We start from the raw sequence: 26,075 nt of genomic DNA, 5'->3' as shown, positions 1-26,075 counted from the left end.
AAACGTTTGTCCGGAGCCGAGGAGCAACAAAGCAGAGCTTGGAAAATATAAATTCTCTCCACTCTCCTTACCTCCTTGAGTCTCTTGCTATTCTCCATGGCATCCTCAACTGATGTCCAGGATGTTGATCTGACTGATGATCAAATCCAACAGCTTCTGCTTGAAGCAGAGACCCGATTGCGAGGTCCTGCTTTGAGCACTGCCGACGAAGTTGCAGCTCTTAGAATTCCCAAATTATCAGCAGGGTCTTCCTTCGAGCCCTATGTTCAGCAAGGAGATGATGTTGCCCTCGTTGAAAAAGCGAAACTCGCCGATCCCAAGCAGATAGCCTTATCCAACACACTCCACACAGTTGGAACCAAGAAAGTGAATAAAGTGAGTCGATCGGTCTTCTTCCCTCTTCCCTTTCCGTGCTATGAGGAAAATTATCCCAACGCAAAGCGCTTGATGCAGCGTAACCAGTCCGTCTTGGGCTGTGCTGCACTAGTGAGAGCTTCATTTTCATAGTTACTCTGAGCACTCTTTCCAATTCTTATCTTTTTGATCGAATCCTGGCGAGACCAAAGGCTGACCATATTCACCTTTGATAGGACAAGCCCACTGCTGGACCTGCGTGGTTCAATCTCCCGAAGACAGAAATGACGCCAGAGCTGAAGAGAGATCTACAGCTCATTCGGATGCGGTCTGTGCTTGATGCTAAACGACACTACAAGAAGGACAATGGTAGAGCGAAAGCGCCAGAGTTTTCTCAAGTTGGAACCATCATCCAGGGCCCAACTGAATTCTTCAGTAGCCGCATCGCTAAGAAGGATCGCAAGAAGAACTTTGTTGAGGAGACCCTTGCAGTCGAGCGCGGCAATAAACGCTTCCAGTCCAAGTACAGAGACATTCAAGCCACCAAGACAAGCGGCAAGAAGGCTTTCTACAAGGATCTGCAGGCAAAGAGGAGTCGGAAAAACAAGTGAAATCTCGATTTCTACTCTTTTCAACATGTGCCAGAAACACTCGGTTAATCTTGAACGTTCTGGCATTCTACACACGGTCCATCACTCTGTGTCAAGTTCAAATGACTTGCCACTTGTCATCTTTGCTGGCGCTCAAACATCTATGTGCTTAGGTCTCAATGTGCACCTCTAGGCTCTGCCAAACACATTGACCAGAGATTGAACAACCAATTTCTAGCATAGGGTCAGCTTGTGCTACGTGGAAATGGGGCACAGTGATCTCTTACCTGCATATCCAGGGCCGCTGCCCGGCCAGCCTCGAGAACTTCTTCGTGGCCTGCCATACCCTCTTCCAGGATGGCAGTAAGCTCACCTGCTGCCTTGTCTTGAAGAAGATCTTCGTCTCCCCTGGGAACAGGAGACAATACAGCCTTGTTGGTGACGAGGCTGAAGGCAAGCACTCGGAGGCCACAATGTCTGGCGACGACAATTTCAGGCACTGTAGACATGCCAACAACATCGGCTCCAAGCATTCGAAGCATCCGACTCTCGGCTCTTGTTTCGTACCTTGATGCCATCAGAATTCGACTCCAGAGATTGAAATATCTCAGGTATTTACTTACGTGGGGCCTCCGACAAATGCATACACACCCTCGTGCAACTTTCTGTCGCTTTTCGGGGGCATGACTGTATTCCATGCTTGGTGCACGTGGCGGCGCAGTTCAAGGTCATAAGCGTCAGACAGTGGCGGGAAACGTACCCCGAACTCCTCTTCATTGGGACCCCTCAATGGGTGAGTTCCTGCCAATCCCGCCAGGAACAGGTGCTACAACCCAATGTTAGCAATGTTCTAGGATAACTTAGACAAGGGCTCCTTGCATCATTTAACAGAACCAAATCTCCAACGGAGTAATCAGAATTAAGGCCTCCGGCCGCATTCGTCACTGTCATACATCATCAGCTTTTCTCTCTCCGTAAATAGAGTATCATGTTCGACTCACAGACAACCGTATCAACTCCCAACTGCTTGAACACCCGGATTGGGAATGCCACTTGATCAATCGAGTGCCCCTCGTAATAACTGGGTCTAAGTCAGCGATGGTTAGCAGGCAACCTGTAGGAGCTTACTGGGCACGGCCAACCATCAATACGGCAGGGATTTTCTGGCCAAGGAAGCCAAAGACCAGCTTCCCGGCATGTCCAGCAACTTTGATATGTTAGAAGCTCCATGTCTGTTGGTGAAAGTCGACTAACCTGTTGAGCGTGGGAAGTGAGGAATAGATCCATAGTCAAATTCAGCTCGTAGCTCATCGTCAATCGTATCTGCGAGTCCTCCTAGTCCTGAACCACATACGATTGCGACCTGCGGCTTTTGCAAACCTTCTGGCAGGGTGGCTCTGAGGTGAGCAACTGCTTCGTTGGCCCGCTGGAATGAGGACAGGTCTGTCATTGTTGCTATGGTCAGATCAAATGTCAAAAAATATAGAAAGAAGAGTGTAGTTCTGTGAGGGTGAGAGGTGCGGAGTCACATGGTTCCCATTCGCTAGGCGGGGCTCAGAAGGGCTCAGAATGGCCGTCGGAGCAGAGATGCCTCTTGGAGGTCTTTCGACGCAGAATCCGTTTAGAACTTAATATATGAATTTAAGTGGAAGACAGTAATATGAGATTCGCAATGCGGGTTTATGGTTCAACCTGGGATATACATATAGTTATATATATGTACATCAGTCAACAGACTGCGTAACTGAGCCCACCATGTTCTTTTGATTATGAGCCCAAGTCCAGATATCGGCTAAAGCATGGCATACAACCAAAATGAGTATTGAATTCCAATTGATTCAGCAAAGAAATACGTGCAATGCGTCAAGGTCTAGCAAGAATGTTCATTCTGTAGACTCGACACCCTCACCGCCTTGGGCCAGACTCCCGAAAAAACCCATCGCCAACAACAACGAATCCTCCTCAATTCACGATTAACTATGTTCTCATATCAAGCGTCTCGCTCCTTACTCGGAGTAGGCAAGCGCCTCAGGGTATGTAATTGTATCAATCGATTATCTATTTTATGCTGACAACTCCTGGATAGGTGCCCGTGCCATTCCGCTCTTTATCATCCCCAACCCAGACTCCACCAGAACAAGAGAAGACACCATCCGCAGACCTAACACCGACACCTACACCAGCTGCCCCCGTGGAAGCCTCGCCCCAGGAAGCCACTTCTGCGCCCCCCGCAAAAGTAGCTCCTGCCGCTACATCTACCACGGACATCAAACCCTCTGAACCACGTGTTAAGGAATGGTGAGTGTCGGACATGAATAGCGCGAAGCCAATTGGTGAATACTATGGCTCACAATTTCGCTAGGGCTGAACGGTTAGGAGCATTTGACGAGGAAACCCGACTGCCGCGAAGTGTGCAAGCGATATACCTACGGCCGCTCCGGAGGAAGGCAGAGCATGGTCTTCCTGTCTGCGACCTTCAATTGCGATCCTACAGTGTCCGCAATGTCGAATTCTTTGCAGACTTCGCCATCCGTGCCGCTTACTACCTTAACCTCCCCGTGTCCGGACCTGTCCCTCTCCCTAGAATCACCGAGCGTTGGACTGTACCTCGAAGCAACTTCGTCCACAAGAAGAGCCAGGAGAACTTTGAACGGATCACCCTGCGACGACTGATTCAAATCAAGGATGGAAACCCGCAAGCCGTGCAAGTCTGGCTTGCTTTCCTCCGAAAGCACGCATTCTACGGTGTTGGTATGAAGGCAAACGTGTGGGAGACAGAGAGTCTTGGTATGTCACTATTGTTGTATTTCTTTCATGACCGGGACACTCATAACTAACTTCACATCAGATGTTGCCAAGGATATGGATTCGTCCCTCTCCGAAGTCGAAGAGTCTCTTCGTCCTCACCTCGCACAGTTCGGTCAGCGAAAGGACAGCTTGGCTCCGGGCACAATATTCGACACCCTGGACAGCGATCGGTTCGCAGAGCGCAAGAATGTATAGATGGCAGGGTGAGCCACAGCTCAATTCGTATACCCGTGAACATCTCGACTCGATGTCTCCTGTTGCATGCTCTGTGTCTTCATCTGATTTAAAGCTCTGACATGGGCCACATGTATTTTATTGTTTTACTATCCTATTTACCCCAAATGCATAATGGGAGTTTACATATATATGAAGACCTCCAAGTCTCTCAACCTTATCACCACGGGACCCAGAGTTCACTCTGTAGGGAAACCGACATGACTGATCCTTAGGAGATATGCCGTAGTGAAAATTAAACCGCAGCAGGCAGTCTAGCCGTCTAAGTAGTGTCACCACCGCATTGTATGATAAAATCACGTGACCGACTGTCTGATTTCTGCAGCACCGTCGAGGGCTGTTGAATTGCGATATATTGCATTTGGTATTTCCATTTCGCGTCTGCCTGTCGAATTCCAAGGATGCGTGCCAATGCAATTCGTCATGGATGTACCCTCTTTAGGTCCCCAGGTGTGAAACATAGTCGTGTCCCAAACGGGCTTTCCCTTCTCTCAAGGAGATGTCACCGATGGAACAGCTCAAGCACCAAACCACCAGTCAAAGAGCCTGTTATTTTTTCTGGAATCCAGCCAACTGGAGTTCCACATCTGGGCAATTACCTAGGAGCCCTCAACGAATGGGTGAAACTCCAGCAAAACGCATCCGAGGGAACCAAGCTGCTTTTCTCTATTGTTGACCTGCATGCGTTGACGGTACCACAAGACGCAGCCCAACTGAAGAAATGGAGGAAAGAGGCGTTTGCAACATTACTTGCCGTGGGATTGGACCCTAAGCGCTCTACGATATTCTACCAGTCTGCTGTACGTTGTCAAGCGCAAGCCGGTCAGACGTTATGTTGACTCATACTAGGTACCGGCTCACACAGAGTTAATGTGGATTTTAAGCACGGTGGCTTCTATGGGATACCTGTCGCGTATGACACAGTGGAAGGTAAAATCCATATGCTTTTACACACTTTGGCCTTTGATTGACGCCCTCTAGACCAAACTACAGCTGCCAGAAGATGCCACGCTTGACGATCAGACAGCACGAGCCCAGCTGCGACTTGGACTTTTCTCGTATCCGGTGCTTCAGGCTGCCGATATTCTCATACATAAGTAGGTTCTTGATTTGTCTTTGTCCGTTCTCTGCTGATGAACACCAGAGCGACTCATGTCCCCGTCGGGGAAGATCAGAGACAACACCTGGAATTTTCCAGATACACTGCCAACAGTTTCAACCACCTTTACGGGCCTATATTCCCTATCCCAGAGGCATTGATATGTAGGAACCTATTGGACCCCCATGCCAGGATGAACATGCAAACTAATTCAACCAGCCCCTGCCAAACGGGTGATGTCCCTTAAAGAACCGACATCCAAAATGTCCAAATCGCACGCCGACGAGCGATCTCGAATTCTCCTGACCGATTCGCCAGAGGTTATCCGTAAGAAGATCAAGGTAGCCCTGACCGATTCAGAATCGACGATCACATACGACCCGGTCCGTCGGCCCGGAGTATCCAACTTGATTGAAATCCTCAGCCACTTTGAGGGTGTCTCATGCGACGATATTGCCGCTGAATACCACAGCGCCAGCCTCCGATCGCTCAAGGAACATGTCGGTGAGCGAATTGCCTTCCACCTACAGGAGATCCGAGAGCGATACGTTGGGCTTATGGATGACCGAACGGGCTACCTGGAATCAGTTGCAGAGGATGGAGCTCAAGCCGCGCGTGCCAATAGCCAGATGACGATGAGGCAAATTCGGGATGCGATGGGCCTGTAATCGGACATCACGGTCCGCACAGGTTACTGTATACTGTATACTGTTAAGTTAAGTCAAACTTGGCTGCCTTCGGAGATGTATGATAGCCCGATATAAAGTGGCGCAGCTAAGCCCGAAAGAGGCTGGGGGGAGCGTCATCGAACCGCGTCATCCTTTTGGTGTTTCACCCCACTCTCTTTTTTTTTCTCTCTCTTATTGTATATTGATCGGAATAAATTAATGGGAGATGTTGAAAAGGGGATCTTAGTCTACAACGTATATCTATATCTATAACTATAGTCTCTACATCAGATCGACTAGATAGACGATTTCGTGGATAGTGAGTGTATAGTTCCCTCTAGTATGAACTCAAATACTACGCAGTTCGGATCTCACGGGTCCCAAAGGTCACATCGTAAACCCGAGTGACGACAACACCTTACCCCATTAGAGGAAAACTGATCAAGTAGTTTGCGTCTGGGTTTATTGGTCCACTGGCTCCCGACACAGCCGACCCTGATATTTCTGATTCTTAATCCTGTTCCTTTCAATTCCAGCTCTTCACATCTTCAGATATTCCTTACTTTTTTTTTGGACAATGAAGCACTCATGGATCTTATTGACTTGCCTGGTGCCAGCATGGGGGTTGACACTACACCAGCGCGACAATCCCGCTGTGGTGCAAATGGACATTCAGCGGAAAGATGTGGTTGATCCCGCCACAAGAGATTGGAGGAGAAAGCGTTCGACAACTGTGACTCAATCTTTAGATAATGAGGTACGACAAGTCCAAAGATCGAACTCTCTCACTCGCTAATCGTCTGCCTGCCTAGGAAACATTATACTATTGCAATATCACATTGGGTACTCCCGAACAAAGCCTACGTCTCGTCATCGACACCGGAAGCAGTGACCTATGGACCAATTCACCAAACTCGACTCTTTGCGAATCTTCCTCCAGTCCCTGCGAATCTTCGGGCACTTACGACTCGAGTTCATCCTCTTCGCATACCTTTGTGTCCTCCGACTTCAATATTAGCTATGCCGATGGGTCCGGAGCCGCCGGTGACTATGTGACCGACACTCTCACTATCGGAGGAACAACTATCAAGGACTTCCAGTTTGGCATTGGTTTCACATCAGGCTCTACAGGTGAGTGACAATCTTCTGGTCTCAATTCACGGGTGACCTAACAAATCCGTCCAGAGGGTGTACTAGGTATTGGATATACTGCCAACGAAGTACAAGTTGGCACCGGCGCTTCGTCTTATGCCAATCTTCCCAAGGCAATGGTTCAGAACGACATCATCAAATCGAATGCATACAGTCTCTGGTTGAATGACCTGGATGCGAGCACAGGCTCCATCCTGTTTGGCGGAGTGAACACCGCCAAATTCCACGGCACACTACAGACACTCCCAGTGGAGAAGGTCGATGGACAGTACTCGGAATTTATTATTGCTCTCACTGGACTTGGGGTCCAGAACTCGTCTGGTCACCACGCCTACTCCTCGAGTGCACTCCCCGCAGGTGTGCTCTTGGATTCCGGAAGCTCCCTCACATACCTCCCGGATGCCCTCGTTGAGGATCTATACGAGGACCTCGAGGTTACATACGAGTCCTCCAGTGGAATTGGTTATATTGAATGTAGTATGGCCTCGAAGGACGTCAACGTTTCCTACACATTCTCATCGCCCACGATCACCGTGGGACTCAACGAGCTGATTATTGACGTGGGTGATATATATTTCCGCAACCGCCAGCGAGCATGTGTCTTCGGTATTGTTCCCGCAGGAGACAGCACCTCTGTCTTGGGAGATACTTTCCTGCGCAGTGCCTACGTGGTATACGACTTGGCCAACAACGAGATCTCTCTTGCCAACACCAACTTCAATTCCACCGAGAACAATGTCTTGGAAATTGGCACTGGTACCGATTCAGTCCCCAGTGCCACCGTGGTCGCCAATGCAGTGACCACCGCGCCTGTTGGTGGCTCTGGGGCTCGCATTGGAGGTCCCGATGGGGGATCGGGGATCTTTACCACCATCTCCGAGACTGGTAACTGGGCTGTCCCAAGGGCAACCGCTATGCCAAAGCACTTGGCATTTGGAATTGCCGGTGCTGGAGCTCTGTTGGCCCTATAAGGTGACCAGCCTATGAATTCGTCTAGCTAGAAGTTATATTTGTTGCATTTCCTGGTGTATTTTCGGAGTTCGACTGGCTATACCTGGATTTATTTATTGTTTCTATCTCATTAGTTTCTGTTATCAAATGAAGAATATTTACATTTTCACTATCTGAGCATGCAGTAGACTGTCCCAAGACATTTTATGTTGCTCCTTTATACTGCGGGTGATCTGCGCATCTCTTGGCGCCAAAGTGAGTTTGACACCCCCCGTGGTCATCTCGATTTACCCCCAGTGTCCCCAAATGCCTCGTATACCGTTCTCGCTAATATTAAAAGCTCAACGGGAGAGCCAATTACTCTCTCTACTTCTCAAAGAATGTCGTACCATCGATTCCGCCCGTAATGAGCTTCGCTGGCTACGCGAACGGGCAATTCGCGATAGCTGGTCGCTTTCAAGATCGAAGACCAGATGGAAGTCTCGATTAAGATCTATGTGTCAATTGCGATCAAAAGGATATCCACTGCAGTATATACTGGGCGATCAGCCCTTTGGTGATTTGGAAATCCTCTGCAAAAAGGGCGTGTTGATCCCCAGGTGCGTCAACCACATTTCTCAAACAGCGAGACTTCTTCTAACTTACCCAGGCCAGAGACTGAATCATATACATACCAAGCAGCCAAATTAGTCCGTCAGATGGCCCTGGATTCAATCGACAAGCCCAGATCTGGCAGTCACGCCAGACCCCTGCGCATAATTGACCTTTGCACAGGGACAGGGTGCATCCCACTTCTGCTACACGCATTACTTGCACCTCATTTCCAGACAATGTCAATTACGGGGATAGATATCAGCCCCATAGCATTGAATCTGGCGCAGACCAACCTCAAGCACAACCTGCAGTTGGGCAAATTGACATCGCGCGCATCGACGGATATCCAATTCCACCGTGGCAATGTCCTTGGCTCCAGCAGTGATGATCCAATACCCTCGATTGATTCACTCTTCTTACCATATAACCTGAAATCAAGTTCCTCACCCGCAGACCAAACTGCGGATTGTGATCTGTTGATATCCAACCCACCTTACATATCCCAACATGAATTCGGTAACGGGACCACTGCACGCAGTGTACGACTATTTGAGCCCAAAATGGCACTTGTTCCTCCTTCGTCGGTTACCGAAGGAGCTGGTAGACCCGAGGATATCTTCTACCATCGTATTCTTGCCTTGGCATTTAAGCTGAGGGCAAAGATTACCGTCTTCGAGTGTGGAGATCTTGACCAAGCCAAGCGGGTTATTGCGCTTCATGAAACACTTGCATCTAGGGAGTCGGGTCAATACAGGGCAGAGGTCTGGCCAAGTAGTGAGGGTGACTTGGCCGAGAATGGGTTTCATGCGACTGATGGGTCTCGAGGTGTGATTATTCAACGATTGTCCTAGACTTGTGTCGATGAAGTCGTCGATGTACAATATTCAGTTGCATGTTTTGTTTCATATTTCACATTTAGTATACATTGATAGCCTGCAAGACCACATGAATTCGCCACACGAAAGAAATCACAATCAAGCTCTCAACAAAGTGCATCCTGACCGCCATAAAGATAGTGTAAAAAGTTATGTACAGAATGGGGAGGACCGTCAGCAGGCCAAGGGACTGACGGTCACTTTCGAGTATTAAAACAGATAGGGGTGCAAAAGGTAATTAATGTACTTGAATCATCAGGGCCAAGATAGAATGTCAGGGATCTAGAGATCCGAAAAAAGACCCAATAGCCAAACAACGAGTCTGTCTATTGAATCAATTCAGCTTCGGACCATTAAGCATTTGCAAGATTTGGACGTCGAGAGGAAAGGAAAATATTTGGTCGTTTTAGAGGTTCTTCTTCTTGTCAGAGGAGTAGCTGCGGTCGTCTTCTCCCTCGACATCCTTGAGAATGGTCTCCATCTCCTTGGCCTGACGCTGCCATTCCTTGTCGCCCATCTTGGTCTCGCGACGGAAAAGCTCCTCGTTGGGCTTGCGGTAGCTGCCACCAAGACGGTCCCAGAAGGTAGTGAACTGGCCGTAATTGTAGTTGAAGTACAGGTGGTGCATGGTGTGGCAAGCAGCACCGTTCACCAGAGGACTGTTGGCAACGTACTCGCCGTCATGAATGAAGACGGTCCAGAGGTTGATGAATCCAAATAGGAAGACGTAGGCCATCTTCTGCAGGGGGAAGAGGAATGGGAAGACGTGGTAAGGCACACTTTGGGACCAACCGTCGAGCGGGTGGAAAGCGTGAGAGGCGTAGGGACTGGGCATGATCCACTTATGGTGAGGCTTGTGTAGGGTCTTGTAGACGCGGGGGTGGTGCAGGCCACGGTGGATCCAGTAGATGAAGAAATCGGTGAAGAAGATGAAAAAGGGGAACTGGATGAAACTGTAGAATGGGAAGGGTTCTTCCGCAACAGAGTCGTAGAGTTTGGCGTATCCGCGGACCTCAAGAACAAAGAATGGGGCAGTCAACAGAGCCATTGGGGGCATTGCGCCCATGGCCTGTCTGATTTCCAAGCCAATCTGGTTTTTGAGGAATTTAGGGTGGTTGTAGGTTGTCTTGTCCCAGATGAAGATATATGATAGCGAGGCGACGACGAAGTAGACCAAGAGACCAAAAATCCTGTGTGAATTGAGTTAGCTGTGTCGCGAAACGGTGGCGATTTGGATCATCCGGCGCATACCAAGTAATTAAGAAGAAACTGGTGAATTGGCGGTACATGTTGTTTCTCGGCCAGGCACTCAAGTAGGCGTACTTGGAGGGTTCCAAGTAGATCATCTGTGTCGCCTGTTCGTACACAAAAGGTTCCGCGGCGCCAAAGAGGGCCAGAGAACTGTTGGCCGCATTGACGAACGCCGGGAACGAAACGGACGACGAGAGCGAGGCGGGGAGCAATGAGGAATAGAGGCGATCACCAATGAAGGTGTCCCATATTTCAAGAATGATATCCATGATGGGGGGAGGAGGGAGATGTATCACGGATAGGTGGAAGTCCGTGGGTGGAAAGGGATGTGTCCTGGTTTAAAAAAAGGAGGGACGGCGAATAATAAATTGCTCCGGCCAGTCACACCAGCGCGGAACCACCACAGCCGTTGTTTAATCAGCCAAGGGGGGATCACTTTCCAGGGCTGGGCTGAGAATGAGGTTGGAGAGGATGGGCTGACTTGGAAAAAAGGAGAGTGATTCGCGCTAGATTTTGCTCGAATTGTTCACATCATGCCATACTTTTGAGACGGTCAATTCGTATACTTGCTTGCCACTAGATGCCTGAATGCCTGAGTGCCTGAGTGCCTGAGTGCCTGAGTGCCTTCGAAACAAGTTTGTCGCCTAAAATATCAGGCATCAAAACCAGTCCAAGTAGCGCCAGGCGGTGAGGCAGGTGATGGAGACCTGGAGAGTACACAGCCGTACTCAGAGGTACCTCCACGGCCCGCACTGGCGTAGATCCAAGTATCCATTCTGCTGGCATTCGATGATATATTTGAATCTTTTGAGATTTTTGATATCTGGATTTTGGTTTTAGATCTAGGATAGTTCATGAAGATATTCAATTGTACTATATGATTCCTTAATCTCAATTAAAGTTTGACTCATCAAATTCATTGCAACCGGAGTCGGCGCTTCTCGCTTCGGGCGTTAACCGCTTGCCGCCTCCAACCTTCCCGTAACTGTCACCAGCCTCTTTCCCCCTCTTACCGCTACCACCTCAATTTCCCACCTCTATCATCTCGTTCATTATCGCTGTGGCGAGCGGCGCGGTGATTTCCACCAAGCAGCATTGAAGCCTCAGTGTCCGATTTGGATCCCATTCCCTGTCGGCACTTGAAAGCTCCTCCCTCCCCTCTCCCGTTCAAATATCTTAACTCGCTTGAATCGATCTCCCAGCGCAATGTACAACACTCATCGCGGCATGGTGCCCGCTCCCAACTCCCGTCTGACGGAGTTGCTGGATCAGCTGCGTCAGGAGTTTGAGAGCCAGTCGCGCAGCACCGGCGAATTCGAGCACCAGTGTATGTCCCTTCCTATGCGTTTCTAAAACGATTATTCTCTGGTACTTCTCAGGCCTCGTGCGCCTGAGAGCTCCTAATGTCCAATCACTTCAAAACAGCTGTCAGCTATCTTTCGATGGCTGCCGCGCCATGGGTTGCAACATTCGCTGAAATGTTATCTAACTGACAGATCACGCAGTGACCGGACAGCTCCAAGAAATGGAGATGATCCGTCAAAAGGTTTTCCAGTTGGAACAAGCCCAGGTCAAGATCAAGCAGGAGTTCGTGATCCCCTCTCCTTTGGTCTTTCATATATTTCATCGCTGACTCCCTGTTTGCTCTAGCTACGAGACCGAAATCCGAATGTTGCGACACGAACTTGAGTCGCGCGGCGTCCAAACTATTCCCTCCCATATCGGCGGCCCCGCCGCAGCTCATACCGCTCCCACTCAGGCTCCCCCGCCTGCATTGGGTCACGGCCCCAGCAATCTGTTTGGCGGTATCATGACCAACCCACCAGGTAGTGGCCCCGGTCTTGCCCCTCCCCCTCCCCAGGATCAGCAGCCTCCCCAGCATACCCTTCAGCAACCTGCTTCGGCCGCCCAGCCCGGTGCGCCGCAACAACCGCAGAGTTCCTTTGGAGGATATCAGGCTGGCGCTGCTGTGAACGGTATGTCGCTAGAGGTAAAGGGATCATTTTCAAATCGCTAATCCGCGCCGTTTCCCTTCCCAGGTTATGGACCCCCTCCCCCAACCGCATCGCCCGGCCCTGGTAAGGGCCGTGGTCGTGTCCCCCCAGGCCCGGCCACCCCTCAGCAACAGCACATTGCCTACCCGGATCCTCGTGCATCGCCTCAGATTCCTCGCCCAACTCCCCCAAACCAGACCTCTCTCCCCCGCGAACGCCCGGGAAACATGCTGGCCAATTGGAACCCTGATGAGCTCCCCGCGTCGCAAAAGCGCGAGGGTCCCGACTGGTACGCTGTGTTCAACCCCGAGGTGCAGCGTGTTCTAGATGTGGAACTGGTTCACCACTTGAACCACGACAGCGTTGTCTGCTGTGTTCGCTTCAGCCGTGATGGCAAGTACCTGGCCACCGGTTGCAACCGCTCAGCTCAAATCTTCGATGTGACCACCGGTCAAAATGTGGCCACTCTTCAGGATGAGAACGTCGACAAGGACGGTGATCTCTATATTCGCAGTGTTTGCTTCAGTCCTGACGGCAAGTACCTTGCAACTGGAGCCGAGGATAAGCAAATTCGCGTAAGTTTGACTTACTTGAGACCAACCTTAATAAACCACCACTAACACTCATCTGCTTCTAGGTCTGGGATATCAACGCACGAACCATCAAGCACATTTTCTCGGGACACGAGCAGGACATCTACTCCCTGGACTTCGCCGGCAACGGCCGATATATCGCCTCTGGTAGTGGAGACAAGACAGTGCGTCTTTGGGATATCCTTGATGGCAAGCTTGTCTACACCCTCAGTATCGAAGATGGAGTCACGACTGTTGCTATGTCTCCGGATGGTCACTACGTGGCTGCCGGTTCGCTTGACAAGAGCGTGCGTGTTTGGGATACTACGACTGGATACTTGGTGGAGCGCCTGGAGAACCCAGATGGACACAAGGACAGTGTTTACTCCGTTGCCTTCGCGCCCAATGGCCGAGACCTTGTCAGTGGCAGTCTCGACAAGACCATCAAGCTCTGGGAGCTTACTGTCCCGCGGGGCATGCACCCCCACAGCGGCGTCAAGGGCGGCAAGTGCCTGCGCACTTTCGAGGGTCACAAGGTTTGTAGATCTTCCCAATTCTCATTGACCAAAGCTAATTGAATATAGGACTTTGTGCTTAGCGTGTGTTTGACCCCCGACGGAGCTTGGGTGATGAGTGGTTCCAAGGACCGCGGTGTCCAATTCTGGGACCCGGTGACTGGCAATGCGCAGATGATGCTCCAGGGCCACAAGAACTCTGGTGAGTTTATACCGTGTCTCTCTACATAACAAGCTCTAACACCTCATAGTGATCTCGGTTGCGCCCAGCCCCACTGGCAACCTGTTCGCGACTGGCAGCGGAGACATGCGTGCGCGCATCTGGAGGTAAGTTGTTTCTCCGAAGATTTTTCCAGCTCCTGCTGACTGACTTTTCCTTTTCTAGGTATTCGTCATACACCGGACGATAGGGTTGATACTAATGCCTTTGGCGCAATGTGACGTTTTGCTTTCGTGTGCCGGGTTTTTGGGGCTTGGAATTATTTTATCTTTTGAATTTGTCTTTTTCTTAGTTGAACGCTGTGTTCAAACCAAAATGCAATGTTCATAAATATGAGTCTAATTGTATACAGCAAAAGAAGAGGTGAAGTTGGTAACACGGGGGGTGCATTTTGGCCCGAGCTGGGTTCCAAGAGAATCAATTCCAACAACTTCATCCCTGCCCGTCTGAATCACTACCGAGCCTCGCATCTCTCTCTGGCTACTGCTACTACAGTACAGTACTGTAACTGTTGCTGCTTCTATTGGTGATATGCAGAGGTGGCAACTTGCTTGCAATGGCTTTTGCAATGGGTCGAGACAACATTAGCTCGCCAGATCAGGAAGCAGTTCGTCAAAACTAGTCGCATCCCTGCAGGAACCATTCCTGATACCTCTCGTGTCAGAGCACGGCTGTCACTTCTCGGATCCTTCCAGTGATGGAGCTAAGACCACTCGCAGTGATCGACATCAGACAAGCCCTTTGAGGGAGACTACTGCCCAATGGTGCTTCAATCTCTCAGGGGGAGGGGGCCACTGTTCCAACTGCACACCCACTCGCCCACTCGCCCACTCCCCCTAAAGAAGAAACAGATCGCACCTGGATCTCGGTGTGGAGAGAATCATCTCCGCCAAAGACCAGTGATTGGTGGCTCTTCCGAGCCAGATTCAGATCACGAGGGCTCAAAAGAATTTCCAAGGCCTTGGGCGGCTAGCTGAGATATTCGATGGGCTGAGATCGGACACTATTGGCGACTATCGGGATGGCGCATCCTGGTATTCGTAATTACGGCCCACGCTGACCACTGAGCAATGAGGAATTGCTGACTCCGAGATCGACTGGATTTATCTACATGTCGACTGCAGGTCGATCACGGTCCACTTGAGAATTCCGCGATGAGGGCCGGCCCGTCCTCGAGCGTAAAGCACGGTGCTTTGAAGGCGTGTTTCTTTTCTTTTTTGCCCTGGAGAATCGGGGACTGACAGGTGTCAATCCCTTCAGATTCAGTTACACGAAAGAGCCGAAGCAGAAGAAACCGAAAAAGAAAAGAAAAGAGGTGAAACGAGCTGAAGTCGTTCGCCAGTCGCGGCTGCGAGTATTCCGGTGCAACTCGACTTCTCACCGAATGGCCACAATACATTACCACTAGTCAAGAGCAATTCCTCGTGGTACAGAGAAGTGATGCGTCCAAAGGCCATGCATCTGGCAAAGGCCACCCTACTGTACCGTACAGTATGCATGCAACCTGTATGCTCCAGGAACTCCAGTTCGTCCTTGATTTGATTTCTGGATCTTATTGTTTTGTGACTACCTCTTTTTACGGTGGAGTTAGGTCGCCTTAATCGACCCAGGATCCCTGGCCCACGGAGATCATCGCATGAAAGCCCCGTACCATGCATGTATCTTTGGCCTCGAACTGCGCTCCCCTTTTCCTTCATATTACCAAACGTCATACAGGCGATCAGTATGGGGCTTGTCGACTCTCTCACCGGCTGACTCCTCCCCCTGTCGCCCCGCCTCTCCATTGCATTAGGCCCTGGTATATCTAGATCGAGAGGCGCCACGGTCGATGCGGATGATCATCACTAGTTGTCAATCATTATATCTTTTGGTCTCTTCAGGCCATGACCTGCATATTTTTGCTATTTCCTCTCTCTCTTTTACTCCCTCATCTGTATATATAGATCCAGATCTATACCAGTCAAGACCGATTGCGCTTTGGCCGGCCTGGTTGTCTATTTCCCCCCCCATCCTTGTTCCTCTTGAGCCCCCAAAGGCAACTTGCTGTTAGCCAGAACCCAAATATCACTGTCGGGGACCAGATTACAGGACACCGTGCTAGACAAGCCAGAGACAAAATCTACCTACTCTGGGCACTGGTATACATTCGGTATACCTTGGTACCTGAAGGGAGATCTAGACTCCTGGGGAAACGGCATCCTTGCCTTTCTGAACACCACCGAAAGGGTTGAGACGAACAACTGTGGTGAACTGTGCCTCAAAAAAGATGGAGACCGCAGAACCAGTGTCTTACGAGTTCCCCGGCCATGCTGTGGGTGCGTTTGCACACAGGCGCCCGATGGACTCGACCCTGAGCCAGAACATCCCCTTCTACTCGCATTCTACAACGACTTCATACTCGTTGCCTTATCAAGCACCTAATGGTCTGCCTTATAACTATGGTCATCACGTAGGTCATGCACACTCGAACCCATACCAGCATTACTTCGTTCCTGGTCAGCATCCGCTTCAGCACCAACCACTGCGTCTTACGACGGAGCCCCAGCCGTTGCAGTCTCTTCCTCAGATCCGGCCAGCGAAGAACGCCATCAACCAGGCAGCAAAGTCTCCTACGAGCCATGATTCCGGGTTGCATCCCACGAGCGCTGGCCATAGTTCAGCCGATGGAGCCCAAGAGACGACACCGAACCCTTCTGACATGGCATTCTCGACAAATGTGGATGTCCTGATGAAGGCAATCCAGGCAAAGCACGGTTCGTCACCACACCAACAGTCCCTACCACCACTTCAACGCCTGGCGCCCCCTGTGTCTCAGGTCTATCCCATGACCACGTACCCGGTAGCCTCTCCCACGCCACCGCGCTACTATCTGGGCAGCGAAGGACAGCCATCTCGTTCTGGAAAGAAGCGCAAGTACACCTGCACGCTACCAGGCTGTGGTAAGAGCTTTGCCCAGAAGACACACCTGGACATCCACATCAGGGCACACACCGGCGATAAACCATTTGTGAGTACTTATTACAACATCAGTGGATATGATCAGCAACTTATCAACCTCAACTTGGCAGATCTGCAAGGAGCCCTCATGCGGCCAGCGCTTCTCACAACAAGGCAACCTCAAGGTAAGCACCACCCCTCAGCTGCAAGCTGACGCACCATGCGACCGTGACACACGAGGCAAAGAGACTAACAGACAGCCAACTTTCCAGACCCATCAGCGGCGACACACAGGCGAAAAGCCCTTTCAGTGTGAAGAATGCGGAAAAAGCTTTGCGCAGCGAGGCAATGTCCGCGCCCACAAGCTCACCCATCAACGAAAAAAGCCATTCAACTGTCTTCTGGATGACTGTAACAAGCAGTTTACTCAGCTGGGTAACTTGAAGGTAACCAAGTCCTCCTTTCATCTCCCTCAGCTCAGTGTATAGAGGTCTATGTCTTCAATTTTTCATGAATCTAAATTAACTTGTACACCTCGAACAGTCCCATCAAAACAAATTCCACGCCATAACACTGCGAAACCTCACTATTCGCTTCTCGCAAATCGGCGAAAACGGGCCCGTGAACCCAGCAGACCGCGAGCTATGGGAATACTTTGCGACATTATACAAGAACAGCAACAAGGGCATCAAGGGCCGAGGCAAGGACCGGCGAATATCCATGACCGGACGCTCTGATGGCTGTGCTTCAATGGATCGAATAGCCTCCGTTGAGTCTGAAGAAGGCGATAGCAAGATGATGCGCCGTGAGAGCTATGAAGACAACATGTCTGCTTACAACAGCTCCAGCAGCGATGGGGGGGATACCGAGCAGTATTATATGATTCGAAGACCCCACTACTCTTGATTTTCTCGAACTCGGTCTACGCCTTGTCTTGTTCGTATTTGGGGCATTGAAACACACGACTTCTACCCTTTTCTTGGTCATTTTTGAGCGGGCTTTTGATACCTTCGCTGTATATCCCCATTTGATTATTATTCCCATCTCTCGTTGATTTTCCCTGTGATCTGGTTTCGATCCTTAATCTTCTTCATTCACTTTATTATTTTGTTTCTGCTGGATGTGCCAACGCTATATACTGGATTAATGCCGATACCCACCTCGACACTTTGCGGGCTTTATTTCTTCTTCTATTTCATAATGTTTTTTTTATACATTCAAATCACAAGATGTATATAATTCACGAAGCCCAGCAACGATATCTTTCGTATACAATATGTACTCCATAGCTAGTCTGGAGTCTCGGGATATCACTTAGATGGACTTTCAATTTTCGAATAAAAGGGGCATCGGGAAATAACATTGATTCTGTTCTATCTTTTTCGATCTATGGCTACATATATATTACTTTATTTATTGTGCATGATGTCTGTATCCTCCCTTGCAGATGTGAGGTGTCTAACATGAGGGTGATATCCGTATACCCATGGGTAACCTACTAGATGTCGTTGGTTATTGTATCCAGCAGACTGCACATTCTTAATTTGCGAAGTACTCATAGCGGCCGGCTAACTGTGAAACACGGCAAGTTCAAAAAAGCTCCTTCCAACATTGTTACTCGAAAAACTTCAAGTCAAATTGGAAGCCGTTTAGTTGAATGATGACACTCATATAAATGCCACGATAGCTTCAAGAGAGATCTTTCATATTTCTGTCGAAGGACTTGAGTAGGTTAAACCCCAGAGATAAGTAAACAAACAATACAAAGAAGGGGAAAAGAAAAAAAAAGGAAACAAAAGAACTCTCCAGGGCGTAAATCATTTAATGACACCAAAAAGATTAATGCGAGAGATCAACATATTCCAGATGTTAACTGCAGATGGATTTCATATACTGACTGACCTTACTGGCCATCAGCATCGGCAATGTCGAGATCTCCATCAGCGACATTTTCCTGCGCAGGAGCAACGGTACCAAGAGGAGTAGCACGAGCCAAGGCATCGGTGATAAAGGTCTCCTCGACAGCAACCTTTCTGCGGAACACGCGGAGCCAGCGACGTCCCCATTGGCGGATGATGGCATCCTCAGGTAGATTACCGCTGCCATCACCGCGCTCCATCTGCTCGTCGTTGCTGCCAGCAGCGACGGAGACGATAGAGTCTTCGATGAATTTGAAGAGGGCCCGCATATCGGCACGCTCACGGACGAGGGTCTCGTCGATGACGGTCAGCTGGGGCTCGTAGAGACCGGGCTGAGTGCGAGCAGCGACGATCTGGCGCATGCGGTTGGTAACCTTTCCGACGGTGGCAGAGATCATCTCAAAGATGTGAGCCTTGGAGAGGATGGTTCCGGCCGCGACGGACTCGGAGAGCGCCCACTCAAGGACGGAGAGAGGGCTGAGGATTGTGTAGTTCAGCAGCTTGTCGATGATGTTAATGGCGATGCCGGGTTGGTCGGCCCAGTATTCCATGACCGATGTGATGATCTGGCAGCGGGCACGAGGAGACTCGGTGCCGAGGGCCAAGAGACGGTCTTTACTGCGTTCGATACATGACAGGACATGCGAAAGGGACTTGGAGCCGACGAAGCAGAGAGAAGTGACGAATGCGTCTGTTGAGGGAATCTTTGGGTCTTCGACGCCTTGGCCCTTGGCTTGCTCTTCGATAGCGGCCATCACGGGCTGAATTTCTTCATCTGTGGCCTTCTTGCGGACTAATTGCATGAGTTCCTGTCCTTCTTTAGAGTATGGTGTCACTGGATGCATGTTAGTGAATGATATCTGCGAATTATTTTCAAGGGACTCACTGTCAGAGGAATATTTGAACTCGGGAGTGTCTTTTTCTTTGCCTGGTGTGATCAGCTTAGGGTAAGGCTCCGGGAGAGTTCCCTTAATGCGCTGAGCAAAGCTCAGCCGGATCTCCTTGTCCAGAGCACCGGTGATGAAAGACATTCTAGGGTCAATGGCAGGAAGATCGAGGTCGTCAGCCCTGGAAGATGTTAGACAGGCTGATAACGCTGTACTCTGAATTAACTTACCACTCGCTCCATTTCCACGTGAAGCCAAAGTTGCTCAGATGGTGAGCGAACCAGTCAAGGAAACGGTTGGTCAACTCCAGATCCATGGTTTGCAGGTTGTTATACAAGAATCGGATCGCACGACCCAAACTGGGAGCAATTGCCGCCGGGGCAATCTTGCAGCACTCAGTGAGCAGGGAATGATAGTAAACAAGCTTGTGCTCTGCAGCCGGCAGCTGGAATAGCTGCGAGAACACAGCATCCACAGCTACGTCCTCTGGCTTCCAAGCACGCTGTTCTTCTGGAATATCGCGCATGCGGTCGAAAGGTGTGGCACGCTTAATGAATATGTGAGGAGTAAAATAGCAGTCGAGATCGATCAGGAACTTGGCCGTGGCGACACGGTTGAAATCCAGAAGGTTGATAGTATCAACCAGTGCGTCTCGAATGAGTGACGAAGAGATGTCTGAAACTGATGGGACAGTGTCGAATTCTTGATTGGCATAAACCGAAAGATAAACTTCCGGGAAGAGAGGACGCGAGCCGTTTGGTACGGGGTTAGGCACAGTAAGTTCAGGGAAGGGGACCTTGGTCACTGAGTCGAATGACTTGAGCTCATCAGTCTCGGTGTCACGAATGTCTTTCCAGGGACGAGGAAGACACTTGAGCTCCCAGCCTTTGCTGGTCTCTCCTTGGAGCTGGGACTGCATCAAGCTGATAACGCTGGAGCCAGCTGCGGAATCGCCCTCGGGACTAAATGTGTTGACTAGATCGACGAGAGCGTGTGGTGTAGATGCAATGATATCGGTCTTCTCGAGGAGCGCGGAAGCCTGGGCCTCAAAGCCGGTAGCAGGGGAGATCATCACGTAAGGAAGGGTGAACTGAATGATCTTCACGAGCTCGAGACCAAGTAACTGAAGCACCGTTAGAAGAGTCCCAAAATTATGGATCAACGGTTCAACTTACATCCTCCGAAGAAGCAGTCTGAAGATCGACGGCACGAGCGAACAGCTCCTCCAAGAGCGGAAAGATGCCCTCGCCCTCAAAAATCGGCTGCAAGATACCCAAGAACCGAATAAGAAGCTTGACCTCACGCCATGCGCCAGTATCAATGTATTTCTGCAGAGCCTCGCCGGCCTTGATCAAAACCTCGGAACCAAGCTCAGGCTTCAAACTATGGGCGACCAAAACAGTACCGGCGATAAAGGGAATCTTCATGGGTTGTTCGAGAACACTGGACAGAGCCAATTAGCAAATGCAAGATCGAATTGAACCAACTAGTACGTACAGATCAAGGGAGATGTTGACAAAGTCGCGGCGAATCTCCTCATCGTCATAGTTCTCGGAAACGGTCTTTGCGATGCTCTGAATATCATCTTCGACTCTCCGCGCAGCCTAAGCACAAGCCACAGCATTAGCACAGGTAACCTAAACGAGCCAAGCGCAATGCGCGCATGCAATGGAAAGGGAGAAAAAAGAGAAGCATACCGACTCCGCGATAGTCAACAACTGACGCCGGACCTGAACAAACAGTGGCTCTTCATATCTGCGACGCTGGGGACGGCGATCAAAGTCATCGTCATCTGTAAATATCGTAGGCGGAGTCAGTGAATGCGAGAAGTATGTTGAAAGCGCGTCTCTCACCTCTGTAGCGGCGTTTGCGCCCGCCACGGTAGCCTTGGTTTCGGCGGTCGTTCTCGGCCATTGTGAGTCAATTCAACGACCTGAGAGTCCAGATGCTGAGAGAACAGGGTATCTGTAAAGAGATTTGCAAAGCGAGGGTGACAACTTGAGAGCTTGAGGTAAATGGGGAGCTCGGAAGGGGGAAGTTCCGGTCCGGGTAGGACTGGCGCTAGCCAGATTGATCGATGTTTTTACTGAGCTGTTGCTCGAGCTTGCTTGCTCAAGGACAATTGTAACAAAGTGTTATTCGATCAACATTGAGGTAGACTTGAGTATGATCCTTTGGCAGTAGTCTCTATTATATCATCATCATCATCATCATTTCTTAAATAGATTTCTGAACTGATTGTCAAGGCCAAAGTTTGAACTAGATATATCTAATTGAGAGCTTCCTTCTCCTTTACGCTACAGGTTGAACCATCAACAGCAATTCTACCCGTGGAAATAGGAAAGAAGCCTATATTACGACCAGTCTTATTATTGTTTTGTTATATACTTCCCTCTTAGGCTGGCCTTGGAGTAATGCGTGCTCGCACCTAACCCTAATTGGCCATGTCTATTCTCTTGTAACTCCCAACCAAATAACCGGGATTGTAATCTCTATAAAACAGAACATGATAGTCACCGAGTGGTTCAATGTCTAATTCATCCGTGGTTTGAGGTACCTAGAAATCACGAGAATAGATCACTACCATCTAAATTATACTGTAGATGAAGGCAGGTCTTCCCCATTATCTATCCATGTTAAAGAGAACCCCCAGGTTGGTCTAGCGAGAGCTGTTTGCTGGAGACTGTTGGCAATAAAGAAAGAAGAATTCAATTTTATTAGTGCGCAACAACTAGAGTAATATCAGTGTTGCTTATTTGCGTCCATTGTCTCCACTCTACAGCAGGGATATTGGTGACAGTTAGAGCTTTACTGACTAGCCAGACATTGGGTGAGTGATTGTCACAGATCGCCAAAGATGTGGTGGCAATTGTGGATGTAAGGTGATGTGCATATGATGCAGACTATGTATTTGTTATGAAAAGAATGGGGCCTGTCATGAATGTGCCTTTTTCAAGGGCGAGACAAGGTTACATCTTTACAAGGAGAAAATGGTTTGCTTGAGAACTGAAATGACATATAGCTCAGGCGGGTAAGTCGGAAGGACCGGGGAACCAGCCGAGCCCGATGAATCTGATACAAGGATATTGCGAACAAAAAAAAGAAGAAAAAAAAAGGTCAATTGGGACACAAAAGGAAGAAAAAACGGGGTTTCTAGCGCTGCAAGTCGAAAAATTTGACCATAACAGAGAAGGGTCCTCCCTGAGAACTGTGTATCCAAAGAAATCCTCAAGATCTCTCATGCATGTGGAGATTGTCCCCTGGGGATCGAGATATCGGCTTGCTGCGTCTGGGGGTTCCTCTCCCTCGACCGATGAAACTGCGCAGTCCCCGATTCCACAAAGGCAGACGTGCACAGAAAGGGTATCACTTTTTCCTCCCGAGAGCTGTCTCAGACATCTCAAAATAAAACTCCAGGCCATGACCTCCCATCGCGTGAAAACCATCAACCACCCTTACCATCCTCAAAGAAACAAAGTTTCCCCATTAAAGGATGCACTTTTCCCACATCCCCCACACCACATATTTGCCTAAATTCCAGGATGTCTGCCAGGGTTGAGGTAAAAAACTAAGCAAGCCCAGGCGTTCACTCAATTCAGAGCCCATTCGAGACAAGATGAAATCTGATGGATAGGTCGTCTTTCCATGCACAATGCAGATGGCGGCACAATGGACGTATCCCTCGTGGAGGGCACACACCGGTCAACTCAGTCGAGGTGTGCGATCATTTCCTCCTTGGCGAGGGGTTTGAAAGTATCGAGACCGAGACCGCGAGCTTCGAGTGCCGGGCGAGCGTGGGCGGGAATCAACTGCTTGTTTAGTTCGGGAGCAATGGAAAGTTCTATCTCATCATTAGTTTAAAATTACTGTATTCCAATCTAGGCAGCATACCATGTCGTGAGAAATCGAACAGAGCGGGCATGTCCTTGGAGGGGTTGTTGTGGTGGCGGGAATCCGGTAGACGAGTGTTCGGGTCGCGGAGCTCATCGAAGAAGGGATGGCACATGGCCTCAACCGCCGACAATCGTTGTGTCGGAGTGTATTCCAAGAGGGCAGAGATGAGGTCGATAGCCTCTGGGGGTGCCTTGCGGAAGACCTGGGTGGCGTCAGTACGGTTCGCACACACTATGGACTGGGGGCAAAAAAAATACCTTATTGAAGGGATGAGGTTTGATCTGAGGGAACTTGTGCTCCATATAATTGGGGTTCATGGTGCGGATCTGTTCCCGGGTAGGTGTGCCCAAGACCTTGATGATTTCCACGAGTTGGTCAATGCCTGATTCACCAGGGAAGAGGGGCTGCCCCAGCATCAACTCTGCCATCACACAGCCAGTTGACCACACATCTAAATCAAAAACAGGTTAGATGATAAGAAATTGGGAGATGACAAAAGGATGATGTACCAATCTTTGTTGTGTAGTTAGTTGCACCAAAGATCAACTCGGGCGCCCGGTAATAACGAGAGCAAATGTAAGAAACGTTGGGCTCATTTTCAATCAGAATTTTGGCGGAACCGAAATCGCAAAGCTTAAGAATACCACTGTTGGGATCCAGGAGCAAGTTCTGGGGCTTAATGTCACGATGGCAAATACCCTGGGAGTGGATGTATGCCAGCGATCGGAACAGTTGGTAGATGTACAGCTTCACCTCCAGCATGGGCATGGTCGACTTGAGCTTGTTGAAGTAACGCGATGCGCGGTAGACGGTCTCTGGGACATACTCGAGGACAAGGTTGAGGTAGACTTCATCTTTCTGTTGAGAAGGGGAAGGAAAATCAGCCCACGGAACGGGGGGATGATCACGGGGTCTCCAACACATACCCTGTCGCCGTTGGAATAGTAGAAGGCCTTGAGTTCGACGATGTTGGGGTGGCGCACGATCCGCATAATCTGCAGTTCACGGTTCTACAGATGAAACGATTAGCGAGGACAAGGGAAGCTGTTCCACAATGCCGTACCTTGAAGCGCTTATCCTGGAGGACTCTCTTGATGGCAGCATCCTCGCCGCTGGGAGCCATCTTGGTCTGGAACACGACGCCGAAGGAGCCATTGCCGACGATCTTACACTGTGTGTATGAGATCTCTTTGGCTTCGCCGGTCAGTCCATCTTGGACCTTCTCCTTGATGACCTCTGCTCGGACAGTTAGCTCCGGCCATTGACCAGCGATGAAGGGACCTTACCACCCATGCGCAAGCTCGGGAACAGCCCGGGCCGACTTTGTGACATCACGACAAGATGGGAGATATGAAGTTGTAGAGATCACGAAGGGACCGTTTTGGGGGAGGGGGGGGAGGGGAGGGGGAGTGGAGTCAAGAGGGGGGGGAGGGCCAAGAAAGTTGTAGAGGAAGAAGAAGAATGAGGGAAAGAGGTGGGCAAATGGTAGGAGAAAGATTAACCAATAAGAGGAACGTGATGGAGAAGGAGTAAAATTGCGGGTTGAAGGTTCCCCTGGGGTATTCCCTTAGTAAAGCAGCACTACTAGGACCACCAAAAATAGGCAAAGAAAAGATGATGTCGGGTGACCAACTGTGATTTTCTCTGGAACTTCTCTGATTGGTCGATTCGACTTAATCGTCTCGTGACGTGGTGACGCTTGGACCAGCATGACCATACGTGACGGTATGGTATTTTACACTGACTTTACCTAGTCCCATAGTTTCATATTTACTTCTTCTTCCTTCCTACCCTGAGATCTCTACTCCGGTAGTCAACATACTTGCAAACTCAAGGACTCGGCCCGGTCTCTCGCGGATTCTCGGATTCTCGGATTCCTCAAATCTGGTATGTGGCCCAAGAATGTGCAAGTACCCGGTCAGGTACCAGATCCTGGCCTAAGGCTGCGGCCCGGCCGTTCCCTGAACTTGGCCCTTGCGCATGAATGCACCTGGCTGAAAAGGTTAATGTTGAGAGCGAGAGCCAAGGTATGGTATGGTAAATGACAATACTATCTCGACAGTACATCAAATGAAAACTGATGCCCCCTCAACTAAGTGAACTGAAACTATACTCAGTCTATTTGTTTAGTTGATAGCTAGACTCGTATATTTATATCCCTTCCATGCCGACAACTCCTTTCTTCTCTTCAGCTGGACAGATACTATGACATCACAATCTCACTCACCTGACCCGATGAGGGGCGGTGACATATCGCCACAGCTCTAGCTGTCATGCGACTTTAGACTTGCCCCTAACTCTCACGGGACAAATGACGCCTCAAATCCAAGGGATCAAACCCATGCTGTCATATTGAAGACCATGCACCAGTATGACCATAATCGGGATTCCGAAGACAGCTCGGGTCTCGGCAATGCAGCTCACGATCAGCCTGCCGACAACTTATAGTACATTTGTATCCATTGACTACCTATTCGCTCCTCGCTACTCGCTAGTTGGTACAGTAGCTCATTACTGATATCTCTGGATAGATCCAATCTATTTCTTCACAACCACACACC

The 26,075-nt window shown here is 49.7% G+C and overlaps 12 protein-coding genes across 12 annotated transcripts; 8 read left to right on the top strand and 4 right to left on the bottom strand.

Moving 5' to 3' along the window:
• Positions 1-96: 96 nt before the first annotated feature.
• N7511_007981 (Fcf2 domain-containing protein) lies at positions 97-965 on the top strand (the record flags this gene model as incomplete). Its single annotated transcript, XM_057130358.1, has 2 exons — positions 97-375; positions 591-965. The coding sequence occupies 2 exons, from the start codon at positions 97-99 to the stop codon at positions 963-965; spliced, it is 654 nt and encodes a 217-aa protein (XP_056982141.1).
• Positions 966-1,133: 168 nt separating this feature from the next.
• N7511_007980 (purine-nucleoside phosphorylase) lies at positions 1,134-2,397 on the bottom strand (the record flags this gene model as incomplete). The annotated part of the gene is made up of 7 exons (XM_057130357.1): positions 1,134-1,178; positions 1,232-1,511; positions 1,568-1,745; positions 1,805-1,888; positions 1,946-2,025; positions 2,073-2,151; positions 2,199-2,397. Coding segments are annotated over 7 exons (945 nt in total), but the record flags the coding sequence as incomplete, so codon positions are not given.
• Positions 2,398-2,923: 526 nt separating this feature from the next.
• Positions 2,924-3,947, top strand: N7511_007979 (mitochondrial 37S ribosomal protein uS10m; the record flags this gene model as incomplete). Its single annotated transcript, XM_057130356.1, has 4 exons — positions 2,924-2,977; positions 3,031-3,242; positions 3,307-3,731; positions 3,793-3,947. 4 exons carry the CDS (start codon positions 2,924-2,926, stop codon positions 3,945-3,947), a joined length of 846 nt encoding a protein of 281 aa, XP_056982139.1.
• Positions 3,948-4,387: 440 nt separating this feature from the next.
• N7511_007978 (uncharacterized protein) lies at positions 4,388-5,087 on the top strand (the record flags this gene model as incomplete). Its single annotated transcript, XM_057130355.1, has 3 exons — positions 4,388-4,786; positions 4,836-4,916; positions 4,968-5,087. The coding sequence occupies 3 exons, from the start codon at positions 4,388-4,390 to the stop codon at positions 5,085-5,087; spliced, it is 600 nt and encodes a 199-aa protein (XP_056982138.1).
• A 261-nt stretch (positions 5,088-5,348) lies between these two features.
• N7511_007977 (uncharacterized protein) lies at positions 5,349-5,753 on the top strand (the record flags this gene model as incomplete). Its single annotated transcript, XM_057130354.1, has 1 exon — positions 5,349-5,753. One exon carries the CDS (start codon positions 5,349-5,351, stop codon positions 5,751-5,753), a length of 405 nt encoding a protein of 134 aa, XP_056982137.1.
• Positions 5,754-6,330: 577 nt separating this feature from the next.
• Positions 6,331-7,876, top strand: N7511_007976 (pepsin-like aspartic protease; the record flags this gene model as incomplete). The annotated part of the gene is made up of 3 exons (XM_057130353.1): positions 6,331-6,510; positions 6,566-6,884; positions 6,939-7,876. 3 exons carry the CDS (start codon positions 6,331-6,333, stop codon positions 7,874-7,876), a joined length of 1,437 nt encoding a protein of 478 aa, XP_056982136.1.
• Positions 7,877-8,162: 286 nt separating this feature from the next.
• On the top strand, positions 8,163-9,301 carry N7511_007975 (N5-glutamine methyltransferase family protein; the record flags this gene model as incomplete). Its single annotated transcript, XM_057130352.1, has 2 exons — positions 8,163-8,455; positions 8,506-9,301. The coding sequence occupies 2 exons, from the start codon at positions 8,163-8,165 to the stop codon at positions 9,299-9,301; spliced, it is 1,089 nt and encodes a 362-aa protein (XP_056982135.1).
• A 430-nt stretch (positions 9,302-9,731) lies between these two features.
• On the bottom strand, positions 9,732-10,845 carry N7511_007974 (sterol desaturase family protein; the record flags this gene model as incomplete). Its single annotated transcript, XM_057130351.1, has 2 exons — positions 9,732-10,515; positions 10,577-10,845. 2 exons carry the CDS (start codon positions 10,843-10,845, stop codon positions 9,732-9,734), a joined length of 1,053 nt encoding a protein of 350 aa, XP_056982134.1.
• A 937-nt stretch (positions 10,846-11,782) lies between these two features.
• On the top strand, positions 11,783-14,067 carry rcoA (uncharacterized protein; the record flags this gene model as incomplete). Its single annotated transcript, XM_057130350.1, has 8 exons — positions 11,783-11,903; positions 12,073-12,163; positions 12,227-12,552; positions 12,616-13,145; positions 13,208-13,678; positions 13,727-13,859; positions 13,909-13,984; positions 14,043-14,067. 8 exons carry the CDS (start codon positions 11,783-11,785, stop codon positions 14,065-14,067), a joined length of 1,773 nt encoding a protein of 590 aa, XP_056982133.1.
• Positions 14,068-16,143: 2,076 nt separating this feature from the next.
• N7511_007972 (C2H2-type zinc finger protein) lies at positions 16,144-17,720 on the top strand (the record flags this gene model as incomplete). Its single annotated transcript, XM_057130349.1, has 3 exons — positions 16,144-16,884; positions 16,946-17,260; positions 17,358-17,720. 3 exons carry the CDS (start codon positions 16,144-16,146, stop codon positions 17,718-17,720), a joined length of 1,419 nt encoding a protein of 472 aa, XP_056982132.1.
• A 997-nt stretch (positions 17,721-18,717) lies between these two features.
• Positions 18,718-21,534, bottom strand: N7511_007971 (NCBP1 family protein; the record flags this gene model as incomplete). Its single annotated transcript, XM_057130348.1, has 7 exons — positions 18,718-19,568; positions 19,620-19,801; positions 19,851-20,743; positions 20,796-21,063; positions 21,118-21,224; positions 21,318-21,412; positions 21,474-21,534. The coding sequence occupies 7 exons, from the start codon at positions 21,532-21,534 to the stop codon at positions 18,718-18,720; spliced, it is 2,457 nt and encodes an 818-aa protein (XP_056982131.1).
• Positions 21,535-23,327: 1,793 nt separating this feature from the next.
• On the bottom strand, positions 23,328-24,862 carry N7511_007970 (GSK family serine/threonine-protein kinase; the record flags this gene model as incomplete). Its single annotated transcript, XM_057130347.1, has 7 exons — positions 24,801-24,862; positions 24,578-24,750; positions 24,441-24,524; positions 24,024-24,372; positions 23,772-23,965; positions 23,512-23,716; positions 23,328-23,461 (listed from the first exon to the last, which is right to left on the bottom strand). The coding sequence occupies exons 1-7, from the start codon at positions 24,844-24,846 to the stop codon at positions 23,328-23,330; spliced, it is 1,185 nt and encodes a 394-aa protein (XP_056982130.1). The 5' UTR covers positions 24,847-24,862.
• Positions 24,863-26,075: the final 1,213 nt, after the last annotated feature.

Source organism: Penicillium nucicola, assembly GCF_028828085.1.
Source record: "Penicillium nucicola strain IBT 29836 chromosome Unknown utg000008l, whole genome shotgun sequence".
NCBI lineage: Eukaryota > Fungi > Ascomycota > Eurotiomycetes > Eurotiales > Aspergillaceae > Penicillium > Penicillium nucicola.
Note: the sequence above shows the minus strand (reverse complement) of the source record. Positions and strands in the feature narration are given on the sequence as shown.